This window comes from Chiloscyllium plagiosum, unplaced genomic scaffold (genome assembly GCF_037043375.1).
Source record: "Chiloscyllium plagiosum isolate Xiang-an unplaced genomic scaffold, Cpla_swu_hap1 HiC_scaffold_7, whole genome shotgun sequence".
Taxonomy (NCBI): Eukaryota; Metazoa; Chordata; class Chondrichthyes; order Orectolobiformes; family Hemiscylliidae; genus Chiloscyllium; species Chiloscyllium plagiosum.
In genome coordinates, this window is record NW_028270145.1 from 65,211,775 (window position 1) to 65,226,320 (window position 14,546).

General features: G+C 39.6%; 1 protein-coding gene across 2 annotated transcripts in view; it reads right to left on the reverse strand.

The window, feature by feature from the left end:
* Positions 1–3,487: 3,487 nt before the first annotated feature.
* The window catches only part of pla2r1 (phospholipase A2 receptor 1), a 162,452-nt gene continuing 151,393 nt past the window's right edge, over positions 3,488–14,546 (reverse strand). Inside the window, exons 29-30 of one of the 2 annotated variants that reach the window (XM_043693844.2) lie at positions 11,961–11,996; positions 3,488–9,821 (exon numbers count right to left, since the gene is read on the reverse strand). In XM_043693844.2, the coding sequence (XP_043549779.2) occupies positions 9,598–9,821; positions 11,961–11,996 (260 nt within the window). In that variant the 3' untranslated portion in view covers positions 3,488–9,597. The remainder of the gene's footprint in view (positions 9,822–11,960; positions 11,997–14,546) is intronic. The other variant, XM_087989096.1, reaches the window with a different exon arrangement.

A 14,546-nucleotide genomic window follows, 5' to 3' on the forward strand; every position in this document is an offset into this window, starting at 1 on the left:
CAATTAAATGAACCACAATAATTGATCCATTGTGTTTCACATATATGCCCCATTTTGTAAGAACTTTATGAATATGGTGGCTCACAATTCTACTATATTGTCCTGGTTTGTCACAGCTATTCATTTAAATTGGCCAAACCAAGCACAAACATTCAGAAGAATGTAGAACAGAACAGCACAGGAACGGTCCCTTTGGCCCATGATATTGTACCAAATCAAACTAATCCCTTCTCCTTGCCCTTGGTTCATATGCCTCCATTCCTTGCATATTCATTTGTTTATCTAAAAGTCCCTCAAATGCCCCTATCTGTCTGCCTCCACCACACCCCGGCAGCATGTTCCAGATTCCTACTGCTGTGTCTAAAAAATGTGCCCCTTACATCTCATAGAACCATAGAATCCCTACAGTGTGGAAACAGGCCATTTGGCCCAACCGGTCCACACTGACCCACTGAAGAGTAATCTACCCAGACCCATTCTCCTACCCTACATTTACCCCTGACTAATGCAGCTATGGGCAATTAAGCATGGCCAATTCACCTAACCTGCAAATTGTGGGAGGAAACTCGAGTACCCGGAGGAAACCCACGCAGACACAAGGAGAATGTGCAAATTCTATTCAGTCGCCCGAGGCTGGATTCTAACATGGGTCCCAGGCATTGTGAGGCAGCAGTGCTAACCACTGAACCACCGTGCCACCCTATCTCTTCTGAACTTTCCCCCTCTCACCTTAAGTGCATGCTCGCCTTAGATATTTCAATTCAGGGAAAAGGATTCTGACCGTCAATCCTATCTATGTATCTCATAAATGATTGACTTTTACGAAGTCTCCCCTCAACTTCTGCCACTCCAGAGAAAACAATCCAAGTTTTTCGAGCCTCTCTTTATAGCTTATATCCTCTAATCTTCAAAGGTCAGTCTGTGGTTATACAGTTAACAGTAGTCTCTTCCATTTGGTATCATTCGTGATGCCTCAAGACAGACAAACTTGTGGAACCACAATTACAAATAAATAAATGTACTTCAATGTGCAATGTACTCCTGTGAAATATTTCAAAAATAAAAGCTTGTTCATAGCTATTCAGGTAAATGCCATCCATGCACACATCGACATGTTTAACTTTATAAATGTTCAAGCATTTCACAAGCTCTTTATATCAACAATGTTTTAAAACAAACTCCAGAGAAAACAGTCTGAGATTTTCTAGTCTCTCCTTGTAGTTCATAATTCAGGCAGCATCCTGGTAAACCTGTTCTGCACCCTCTGCAAAGCCTCCACATTCTTCCTGTAATGTGGTGATCAGAATTGAATGCAATACTCCTAGTGTGGTCTAACCAAAGCCTGAACACACTACTAAATGTTGATGTGCTGGCAGTTAGGGCTTGCCATTTACTTACTTTGTCCCTTACTCTTATCACGGTTATTAGTTTTGACTGGGTTTTTGGTCACCTAGTACTTATTATCCTCGCAACACACTTATGTCTCAGCAGAAAACTGAGGTCCAAGCATTGAATGCAAATTAAACGGGGGGAAAGAAATAGATCAAATTCTGATTTCCAGTCTGTCCTGCATTGAATGTTTCAATTAGTTGCATTCAAAATGAAACAATAGTATTGGACTGCTATTATATTACTGTCGAAGAACGTGGTGCTGGAAAAGCACAACTGGTCGGGCAGCATCAGAGGAACAGAAGAATTGACGTTTTGCGCATAAGCCCTTCTTTGCCAATTATTCAAAGCATGTTTCATGGTGAAACTTGGAAGTATGGCAGGTTTTACTAGATTTAGTAGCATATTAGATAAGATCTGTTGACATTGCCATACCAGACAAATGCAAACACATCATGGATGACAAAATGCTATCTGATCCATCAAACATCCTTCATGCATGATTCAACCTATATACATTATCAACCCAAAAAGATAAAAGAAACTGAAACTAATTGAGAAACTGGAAAATTCCTCTCTAACTCTTAAAGAGAAACGAAGAGGTCTGCTGGAGACTGCTTCCATTTCTTAACATCTTTGCATTTGGGATCTTGGGATCCACGTATATAGATCCTTCAAAGCTGCCACTCAAGTTGATAGGATTGTTAAGAAGGTATATGCTGTTTTGGCTTTCATTAACAGGGATTGGGTTTAAAGAGCTGCAATGTTTTGCTGCAACTCTGTAAAACCCTGGTTAGACCATACTTGGAACTGTGTCCAATTGGAATTCTGGTCGCTTCAATTTAGGAAGAATGTAGATGCTTTAGAGAGGAGATTTACCAGGATGCTGCTTGTATAGGAGGGCCTGTCTTATGAAGAGAGGTTGAGTGAGCTAGGGCTTTTCACACTGGAGAGAAGATGGAAGATAAGTTACTTGATAGAGGTGTACAAGGTAATGAGAGACATAGATATAGTAGATAGCCAGAGACATGTCCACAGGGCAGAAATGGCTGTTATGAGGGGTCATAATTTTCAGGTGATTGGAGGAAGGTATAGGGGAGATGTCAGAGGTAGGTTCTTTATGCAAAGGGTGGTGGGTGCATGGAATGCACTGTCAGCGGTAGTAGTAGAGTCGGAGGCATTAGGGACATTTAAGTGACTGCTGGACAAGCACATGGATGGCAATAAATTGAAGGGTGTGTAGGTTAGGTTAATCTTAGATTAAGATAAATGCTCGGCATGACATCGTGGGCTGAAGGGCCTGTACTGTGCTGCACTGGTCTATATTGTATGGGGCATTCAACTTATGAACTTTTCAAACTTCCCCTTGAAGAACGACTACTTAACTAGTAATATTTTACAGCAAGCATTGACTTTCTAGAAAGATTTATTACTTCGGCAATTTGGATTTATACCATAGAGTTCTCATCCTTTTATACGCTTAAATAGCATTCAACCTGGATAAAGTTACTTTTTTTTTAGCCATCTTAAAATGCTCAAACAATCTTTGGTAAGTCTACATTTTAAAACAAAATTTTATTGCCCTCACCCTGATAACAGAATAATTCAGAAAGACAACAATATCAAATTTGTGTCATCTCTATAATTAGTTCCACTTCTTTGCTTTTATCCAATATTCTTGCCATTGTTTCTCTTAAAGGTGCGAGTCCAATTCCCTTTTGAAGGCTGATGTACCCTTTTGAATCTAAATCAACTACCCTGTCTAAATTTGCATTTCAAATCTTATCATCACATTGTGCATAAACATTTTTGATGTTGTTCCATGTGAATGGGAAACATGCAAAGAACAGAAACTGCTTTCAAAACAGCTTATCAAGAGCTACAAAAAGGGGACATTGAAAGGAACTTGCAAGTGATATCAAAATCAACACTAAATAACTTAAAAAACTGCAAGTTTTGAAAAAGGTGGTCAGAAGCCAAGTGGTTCTCTTGAAAACTAAACCACGATGCTGTCAATGATAACATGGAACCGATCGATCCCAAAGAAACCAATATAAAAACAGGAAGAGTGTTTTAAAAAAATTGCAGAGAAACATAATACGTTTGCCAGAATTATTTTTACCATCTATTACATACAATCATATCACAAACTCAAATTGAAATTTTTTTCTTTCCACACACAAGAGTAGAGTAACAAGATATGTGTGCATGGTAGAAATGCATAGTCATTTTTTTCAAATAGGTGCAAGTTCAAATGTAATCAAATTAACATTAGCTAACAGTGCTCATTTGAAAAGTTCATTAACAACTCTTGGTGAGTAACAGAAGAACATTAAAAAAAGTTTTACCTTGTCCCAAGTTTTTATCACATATTCACTGCACAAAAATTGGAAAGGTGATAGTATTAAGATAATGACTGATGAATGGATATAAACCAATGTAACTGAACAAAATTATAACACAACATTTGAGGAAACAATTAACATGCTAACAATAGAAAAATAATAAAACTAGCTTTAATTTGGAATTATCATTTAATTGAATAATTCGTTACATATTTTGGTCCCCCACTTCTTAGTAGAACCGCTAGTAACTGTAAATTTTCTTTAGTTACTAGTATACGATTGAGACTAAATACTTTGCATATATGGAAAAGAGCAATAAAACTGAACTTTTAGAATTTGTACAATACAACAATCACAAAAACAGGAACATTACATAAAATCAGGCTATAATGTTTCATGGCATGTGTTGTCATTTTACTGTTCATCTGTTATGGTGCCTGTTAATACTCAATTGGCAAGCTCAGTCGCCTAAACAAACTATTTCTCAGTTGACTTCACCACACAGACTAGGACCGAAATTTTTTTGTGTAGTGCAAATCAATTATATCGGTGCAGTCACCATTTTTGCTTGCTATTTGCATGGCTGAGGCAGCGTTCGTCGAATTATAAAATCATAGAACGCCTACAGCGTGGAATCAGGCCATTTAGCCCATCGAGTCTGCACCAACCCTCTGAAGAGCATCCCACCCGGACCCACTCATCTACCTTGTCCCTGTAATCTTACATTTCCCATAGCTGAACCATCTAGCCTGCACATTCCTGGACACAATGGGAAATTTAGCATGGCCAATCCACCCAACCTGCACATCTTCGGACTGTGGGAGGAAATTGCAGCACCTGGAGGAAACCCATGCAGTCACAGGGTGAATGTGTAAACTTCACACAGACAGTTGCCCAAGGCTGGAAACGAACCCAAGTCCCTGGCGCTGTGAGACTGTTGTGCTAACCACTCAACCAGCATGCCACTCTCAAATAGAACTGTGCATGGATTTTTCCACTAATATCTTTGTTCATCCTTTGCTAAAAATACAGTTGAATGGATAATTGATGTTTATTTCAAGGGAGTCTGAAAATTGTACATGAGGAGTGATGCTTCATTGTATGGAATTGTGGACAGAACCCATCTGGAGTACTGCATTTATTTCAGGTCTCTGCATTTGATTAAAGGTATAATATCATTGAGATTTTTAGTGCAGGTTTATTAGAACTTTATCAAGGTTTAAAGGATTAAAGGGCAGATTGCCTAATCTTTGTTTTCCCTTGATTTTAGAAGGCTGAAGAGGACGTGGATAATATTATAAAGAAATTCAGTTTGGTTGGTGCTATGAAACTACAGGTAGAAGATCCTTTATCCAAACATCCAAAAACCGAAAAGCTCTGAAATCTTAAAGTTTTTTTCTCATTAACAAGGTTGTTTGGTGTGCAAACAGTTATCCCAAGTCGACACCCACTCAACATGTGTCACTCAGATGAGACTGGGGGGGTTGGGGGGGGGGGCGTGACCAAGCACCGACAGCCTGTTCCTACTTAGAAACCTGCTCCTCCCATAAGATTTTAAAAAATTTCACCATTAAACTGTCACTTTTTCTGAAAACCGAAAAATTCCGAATTCCGAAGAACAGCTGGTCCCAAGCATTTCGGATAATGGATTGTCCACCTGCATATGCTTTAATATAGGAATCCATAATTATAAACTTTAGAACTAGAGAAATTAAGAGTGAAATAAGTTAGGTCCCTATACCCCTCAAAAGAAGAGCATTGCTAATCTGGAACTCCTTCTAAGACGGAATGGTTTGAGTCAACAGAAATTTTCAAGACTGAGATTTATAACTATTTGTTAGACAAGGGTAACAAGGGATTTTGTACATAAGCAGATAAATGGCATTGGAGTATAGATCAACCATGACCTATTAGAATGTAGGAACAGGGTCAAGTGATAGAGTTGCTTCTCAAATTCCTAGACAAAGAGTTTAACCAGCAAATTTATTTAGCGACAACAACAATATAGTGAAACAGAGAGGAAAAAGTGAGGACTGCAGATGCTGGAAATCAGAGTCTACATTACAGTGGTGCTGCCTGACCTGCTGTGCTTTTCCAGCACCACTCTAATCTAGTGAAACAGAGAGGCAATCCTTACGGGATCTGCCCCACCCCAATTGTTCCTACCCTACTATTACTCACTGTAGTCTGGGTTGCTCAGTTATCCTTGCCTTTGAGTCAGGTCATTATTGGCAGCAGCCTATGTCTCCACAATAGCCATGAAATGGACAGTTGAAAGCCTCTGAGGAGGAAACTCCTGAAGTCCTTGGACCAACTAGACGCTTATTGGTGCTCGGCTGCCTGATTGCTACTTAATTTGGTGGACGTTTCCCAGAAGAGGTAATAAGGGACTCACTGTCCGCTATCCAGTGGGCAGACATGATTCCTGTTTGCCTTCATTAAGTACTGCCCTTTGTACTAATTCATATGCATATTGTAGCACTTTTATCTTACTTAGAGTCATAGAAATGTACAACATGGAAACAGATCCTTCAGTCCAACACGTCCATGCCGACCAGATATCCCAACCCAATCTAGTCCCACCTGCCAGCACCCGGCCCATATCCCTCCAAACCCTTCCTATTCATATACACATCTAAATGCCTCTTAAATGTTGCAATTGTACCAGCCTCCACCACATTCTCTGGCAGCTCATTCCACACACGTACCACCCTCTGCATGAAAAAGTTGCCCCTTAGGTCTCTTTTATATCTTTCCCTCTCACCCTAAACCTATGTCCTCTAGTTCTGAACTCCCCGACCCCAGGGAAAAGACTTTGTCTAATTATCCTATCCATGCCCCTCATAATTCCTCTATAAGGTCACCCCCCAGCCTCCAAGAATGTGAAAACTTCACACAGTCGCCTGAGATTAGAAATGAACCTAGATCCTTGGTGCTGTGTTGCAGCAATGATAGGTTAGGTGAATGAGTGAATGGGCCAAAATTTGGCAGATGAAGTTTAATGTAGATGAGTGCAAGGTTATCTACTTTGGTCAGAGGAACAGAAAGATAACTTATTATCTAAATGGAGAAACCTCAGAGTGCTTCTGTACAGACAGATCGCAGAATGTATCACAGAAACTAGTATACAGATACATCAGGTAATAAGGAAGACAAATGGAATTTTGGCATTTATGTCTAAAGAAACAGAATATAAAAGCAGGGAATTGTTGTTGCAGCTGTACAAGCTGTTAGTGAGACTGAACCCGGAGTATGATATACAATTTTGATCCCCTCACCTGAGGAGGTTTATTCGAGGCAGTTCAGAGACGGTTCACTAGATTCATTCCAGAGATGAGGGGTTTGCTTTATGCAGTGAGATTGAGCAGATTAGTCCTAAACTCTCTGAAGTTTAGAAAAATGAAAGGAGAGCAAATTGAGGTCAGCAAGATGCTAAAGGGAATTGACAAATTCGATGTAGAGAGGATGGAGTAATCCAGAACAAGAGGTTAGTTTCAGGATAAGGGGCAGCAGATTTAAAAGTGTCTTAAATCTATGGAATTCATTCCTCCAGAGTGTGATGGATGCTGGGATACTGAGTAAATTTGAGGAGGAGATAGACAGATTTTTAATTAGTAAAGAGTTGAAGGGTTATGGGAACTGGGCAGGAGAGTGGAGTTGAGGCTAAGATGAGATCAGCCATAAGCATGCAACTTGCAGGCTAGACGGGTTGAATTGCTTCACTGTCGAAAGTGAAGACTGCCGATGCTGGAGATTAGAGTCAAGAGTGTGGAGTTGAAAAAGCACAGCAGGTCAGGCAGCATCTGAGGAGCAGGAAAATCAATGTTTCGGGCAAAAGCCCTTCATCAGGAATGAGGCTGGGAGCCTGCGGGTGGAGAGATAAATGAGAGCGGGGTGGGGCTGGGGGGAGGTAGTTGAGAGTGTAATAGGTGGATGGAGGTGGGGGGAATGGTAATAGGCCGGAGGGGAGGGTAGAGCAGATAGGTGGGAAAGAAGATGCACAGGTGGGACAGGTCATGAGGGCAGTGCTGAGATGGAAGGTTTGAACTGGGATAAGGTGGGGGGGGGGGGCAGGGGAAATGAGGAAACTGATGAAATCCACATTGGTGCCATGGGGTTGGATGATCCTGAGGCAGAAGATGAGGTGTTCTTCCTCCAGGCATCGGGTGGTTAGGGAGTGGTGATGGAGGAAGCCCAGGGCCTGCATGTCCTTGCTGGAGTGGGAGGGGGAGTTGAAATGTTCAACCATTGGGTGCTGGGGTTGGTTGGTGCAGGTGTCCCAGAAATGTTCTCTGAAGTGTTCTACTAGTAGGCGTCCTGTCTCCCCAATGTAGAGGAGACCGCTTCGGGAGCAGCGGATACAGTAAATACCGCATTCTCGTTCTTATGTAATCAAAGTAGTTGATTTGTGCTTGATGTCTGTTTTTCTGCTACTGTATTAGCATGGGATTGAATCTCATGTCAACATTTAAATTTTTATCCCTTTATATAAGAGGAACACCAATGCCATTTTTAATGTTCTGCTGGCTACGGATGGTCACTCAGTAGAAGGTATTGGCCAAAAAGAGAGAGGGTATATATAAACAAGATCCAGTCCTCAAAATGATCTCCTGTGACACAACCCAGAGGTTATCCTGCACATTTCTTTCCTATCCATTCAACAAAAAGTTAGAAATGATGCCTTTATTCATTCAACAAAATGAGGAGAATTGAGTTGATGATATTAAAGGCCAGAAAGACCAAATCATGTTCCTATGTTGCAATGGTGCAAAGCAGAATGATAATTCAAGTCAAAGATGCAAAAGTTGGTGCACACCATGAGCAGAGCTTTGCACCAACAGTGTATGTCATGGTTTCAGATTCAGAAATGCATGCATTTGGTGTTTGGGGGTAAACAGCCTGCCAAATAGGTTCATAGGACAGCAAGCCAATTCACAAGAAACAGCATGGGATCTGTGCACAGGAACGCAGCTATCTTAACTTCAAAAGATAGGAGATTGCCTGTATTAGCTTAAAAGTTTATGCATTGTTGCACACCTCTTTCTGCCACAGACCAACAATGTTAACCTGAAAGACACAGATTCTCGGTTTCAAGACCCAGACTGCTCATCACCCTGGCCCAAAGCTTTTATCTCCTGTATCTGCAGCATTCGTTCCAGTGCAGAGGAATAAGTTGCTGTCACCAATGAAATGTCAGCAGGGCAGACAAAGGGTGGCCCCATGGTTCAGGGATAGCTCACTGCTGGTTTCCCTTAAAGGGGATGGGAATGGAGGGAATTGCTGTTCCCACAAAGGGCAAGACAAGACCCTCCTATCTGTTTCAGGATTAATTGACCCTGTAGGTTAATTTACTTAAACCAGTAAAACACAACACAACCCTTGAACCAGACATTACAGTAAACCAGTGAAAGGCAAACATATCCTGCATAATTTGGCCTAGAGTTCTCTGAAACACAGCCTCCCATGAGAATGTATAATGTCTCTGCCTTTTCTTCAACTTCAGCAAACTGCATAAACACACAATATCAACTGAATGGATATGTGCACTGGTCAAATTATTAAATTTAGAACACTAGGATACAATTCTGTTTCCAATACATAATAAAATGAAATGTGTGTGCACTTTATGTAAATAGAACAAGCTCTTCAATCAAAACCTGCTACTTAATCTAGAAAAATGGATAAGTGCAAAATCCTTATAGAGAATGCACAATGTGCAGAAAATAGTGTCCACATTGTATGACAATGATTAAACCTATGTTTAAATGAGTATTAATTGTTGAATCGCAGGTCAACATTTAAATCCATCATTTAAAATCTTAAGCCAAAATGTCTTTCTTGTACTGTAGGTGTATGGATTCACTTAGTTAGCTTCACTATTCCTTTCAAATGCAGCAATAAGAACATTTCCATCACAATCAGTACCTTCAGGGGTAGTTTGTCTGTAATATGCATTCCCTGAAAATCTGAAAGGAGGTTGATTCTTCTTCCAAAGATACCAGAACCCAACAGCACCCAAAACAATAACCACGGTTACCACCAATGCTATTACAATGTTAAGTATTGTTCCATTTCCAATTTGGTATCCTGTGGAAAGAAAAAAAAATGCTTACAGAAAATCCAATTAACCTACATCTTAACAAAAGGAAAAAATGGAATTGCAAGGCAGTCGTGGTTTTGGGAAAGATGGAGAAAGTGACTGATTTACTGTTGATAAGATTAGGGCAAAAAAAAGCTTTAAAATCTTAAAGGAAGCAGAAGCTATACATTATGATGTGTCTGCCAGAAGTAGGGACACTACGACTGTGACACAGAGCTCTTATATATTTGTAGAAACACCAATTAGGATGTGGAATATCCCAAACCTCAACAGTGGGGATAGCTGAATCTATAATAACTTTTTAGAGAAACAATAATACACATTTACATTTGAAAATGTACAGGAAAACACAAGGATGGGATTAAATGGATAGCTTTTTTCCAAAGACATGACACAGTCATGATTGGTCAAGTAGTCATTTACTATTCTATACGGTTCAATACTTTGGTAAAAATCTGGAGTGAATTCTACAAAACCTCATTTTTCTTCTTAGACATTAATGATTTGATTCTCGTGGATTCAAATTTATTTCTCTGCCAATTTTGCTGACACTCAAACATATTGAAAAAGGTGAACTGAATAATAATTCAAGATGACAACCATCTATATTTAGATATCTTTAATCTAATCAAACCTATCGGCACACTTCATATGAGCATTATCAATGTGCCACTGGGCCACATAGGAGATAGCAGGTTGGATGAACAAACATATGGTAAGAGTCACCTCAACTAAAACAGCCGAAAGTTTATGACTGACATGGTTTTCTTCCAATTTCTCAAACACATAGCAGTCCACAAGCGCATGCTTCTGTTAGTCACTAGCAATACTTTTTGAAATATGATTGCTTTGGTGTTGTAACAGGCACCCTGTTAAAAATAAATTGAGAAAAACTTTGCCACCGAAGCAAAAGTGAATAACTTTAGATTATTGTGAAACTTAAATGTATGAACAAAAATAAGCCATTAGCATGAAGATTCTGATGTTTTAAAAACTTAGTCTCAAATGAATTCTGAAGTTGAAAAAATACTCAATATTACCATTACTTGAAAAGTTTTTGAAACTTTCTTTTTTTAAATAACTTGGCAAAATTGATGAGGGCAATGTGCTATAAGTGAAATGTTACAGACATGCAAAGTTAGTGAGTTTTGAGGAGATTTGTAGGTCAGGTTGAGGTTCTGGGTGTAGGTTTGCTCGCTGAGGTGAAAGGTTAATTTTCAGACGTTTCATCACCATACTAGGTAGCATTTTCAGTGAGCCTCCAGACTAATGAGAGAGGAAAAAGAAATGACCCTCTCTCACTAGTATCCTTACATTCAGATAAAGAAGGATGCCACTTCGACTGGGACAACACATCCATTCTAGGACAAGCCAAACAGAGACACGCACGAGAATTCCTAGAAGCATGACATTTCCATCAGAACTCTATCAACAAATACATTGATTTGGACCCCATTTACCACCTCCTGAGAAAAAGAACAGGAAATGACACCATCATAGGAAATGACATAACCACAGGAAATGACATCAAGCAAAAGAAATCCAAACATATAAATAGAAAGCAGGAATACTCATCCGGAGGCTAAATGAAGATGTTACCTAGTATGGTGATGAAACGTCTGAAAATGAACCTTGCAGCTCAGTGAGCAAACTTACATTCAGAACATGCAAAGTGCAATAGATAGACCATGCATGTGTATGAAAATTATTATTAGCGATTACCTTTGACAGTCATTATAGTGAAATGGAGGACAGCTGTTTTATAATATTAGGTGTGTTATTCCTTACAATTTAATTCATTACCAGGGCTACTCATTTGATCTGAATGAGTGAGTCCAAGTGAAGCTTTAGTTATATTGTATTTTATGATTTTGTTTATCTGGAAGAGTAATGAAGCATGTATGACCTTACAACATTTACTCTTAAATTGAACGAGTAAAATTCTGTCAGCAACTTTGGCGTCCTTGAAAATGGAACAGTAGATTTGGATGAACTATCAGCATTGGTTTCTATTGACAAAGATTTCTAAAAGTTGACAATTTTATAAAGGCCTGGGTCTATTTAACACAATATAAAGCACATTTTATTCGTACTTTGCCCATAAAATACATTTGTAGGCAACTTACCTTGTAGCTTTGGGATGTAGGTACGTCCACTCAAATCTGAAATGTTGATATAAATAAATCATGTAGACATGCAGTACTTTTATATAATGTGTCTGAAGTAATGAGATATCAAATATTAAGTAGTACCAGGTTGAATTTTCCAGTGACCATTGGGAAACTGCCATCAGACCCACTCACTCTGCAATTTTCTGGGAGGCACCTACATAATTAAGAATGGCAGACAGGTTCTGAGGGTGAAAACCCAAACAAAGGGTCTGGACATGTCGTAGGCCAATGGCCCCAGCAGGAAGCAGACAGGTAAATTCGAGGGCACCTCCAGGTTATGTGCAGAGATGCGATGAATAAAGAAGCCCGAAGCCAGCAGGGCTAACCAGAGTGGAGAGGAAACCTGTCCACTAGAATTGTGATGAATGCGGTTGCAGCCTTTTATGCCTGTGACCCCATCATTAGGGGAATGGATTTTTCAGTTCTATTGATGAGTTGGTCTCCTGATTATAGTTAACCTTTACTGAGTTGTATTTTTATGGAGAGAGATGTCACTTTAACAATGGGGAAATACTAACACCATTTCAAAATGGATTCTCAATTAGCTAAATTGACTCTCTACCTCTTTGAAGTGTGCAGTGAATGCTGGTTCTAGTCTGTACCTGTGGGGGCACAGATGTATTGGAGACATCACAATGTAGTTTTTCCCTAGATTTCTGGCACCCTGACAGCCAGTGGAAAATATAGTCCTTTAAGGCCATCAATGAGGAAAATAGGAATATTGCTGTGCTGAATATATTTTAAAAATTACACTTCATACCAGTAATGCATAGACTGACAGTTAGATATAACTTCAAATTGCATGTATTATCTAACTGCATGCAGTCATAAATTCATGTTGTGAGCACATCAAACCAATACAAATAACTCATACAAAGCAAGAGGTATTCCTACTGCTATCTAGTTTTTTAATACAGTTCTGCAATCTTCAAAATATGCGACAGCAAACATACATGATAAATCATTGTTTCATTGCTAATATATTGGCCTTAGAAATCAATAAGGGCAGAAATGGAGTGCGCTGTGATCTGTGGGGCAGGAATTATATCTGGAACGGATTCTGTTCTGTTATGGCTCTGAAGAAAAAATTTACAGTGTCCATTCTGATTTGCATTTTGCAATGGGAGGAGTGGGATAGTGTGTTATCTCAGGAATTCTGTCCGTTCTGTCTGCTGTACAACTGCAGTGAGTACATCTTCACAAAACAATGGACCTGACATACGGCCCATGGTGTGGATTTCAAGGGCAAAATGCTATTGATTGGATACAGAAAGATCAGTAACCAAGAAGTTTTGAAGATGTTTGTCCAACTTCAGATTCCCCAAAGACCTAACCTTCCTCTGCCAACACAACAGTAAAGCATTGCTCAGAAATTCCAACAGGTCCAGAGGATATGCATTTCATTGATACAATTAAAGGCACGTCACCTAACCCTGATCTTCAGATTCCTAATCCTGGACATGTCAAAGTGAGAGTAAACAGGTCAGCAGAAATTCTGAATGGCTATATCTCTGGTAGAACTAGCAACTACAAATCATACAGCCAAATGAATTAAGAACAGGATGCGCCACTTGGCCCTTATTCTGTAGGTTTATAGCTGATCTGATCACCCTATGTTCCGCCAACTCTGACAAGCTTTCAGCACTTGCTCATCTGGAACCCATCAGCCACTGCCTTAAAAATATTCAAATACCCTTTCGCCACCACTGTTCCAGAAAAATCTTTGGAAGGTTGTAAACAAAAGGTATGTTAAGAGAGTGTGGCTGCTGGCCAGGTTCCACCTTAGAGGTAAGTATATTTTAAAACTGTTTCTGTACTATATAACTTTATGACTCTATAAAATATTATTTATCTGCGTGAAGCAGTCACCAACTGCATCAAGTCAAAATGGGGACTTTGGGCCTTTCTTTCATTTCTTTGTTGGCTATCCCCAAATCCCCAGAAGGCAGCTCATTGTCACCCACATTGCTCTGGTTCTGGAGTGACATATGGGCCAGACCGAGTAAAGACAGGAGGTTTCCTTCCCTAAGGTGAACCAGATGGGTTTTTACAACAATTGACACTTTCTCCCAGTCTTTTACTTCTGACTGAATTCAAATTTTATCATCTTACCCATTGGTGAGATGCGAACCCAGAACAGTGACCCGGAGTTCTGGATTACTAGTTATGACCTTACTACTATTCCATCACTTCTGAGCACTGCATGTTTTCTTTAAAACTGTAACAGTATTGTGGACAGTGTACTTCCAACTCACAATTGTTGTGTGCTTGCTGTCTATCTGTTGGAGGTGTTGAAAGTGATTAGTGCTTGCAAAACTGGCATCAGTTTAACAGACCTCAGTTTTTAAAAAATTAAATCAAGCAGTACAGGTGCTACACAGATCATTACTTCATGTTTCACTTATTTTTCTCTCACACTCACTGAGTTTCTTCTCTTGACTGCATGTTGCCATATGATTTCACAGGTTTCAGACTCTATGAGTGGTTAATATTTGTGTATGATCCTCAGCAATGAATATGAAGGCTAGATTAACATTGGAA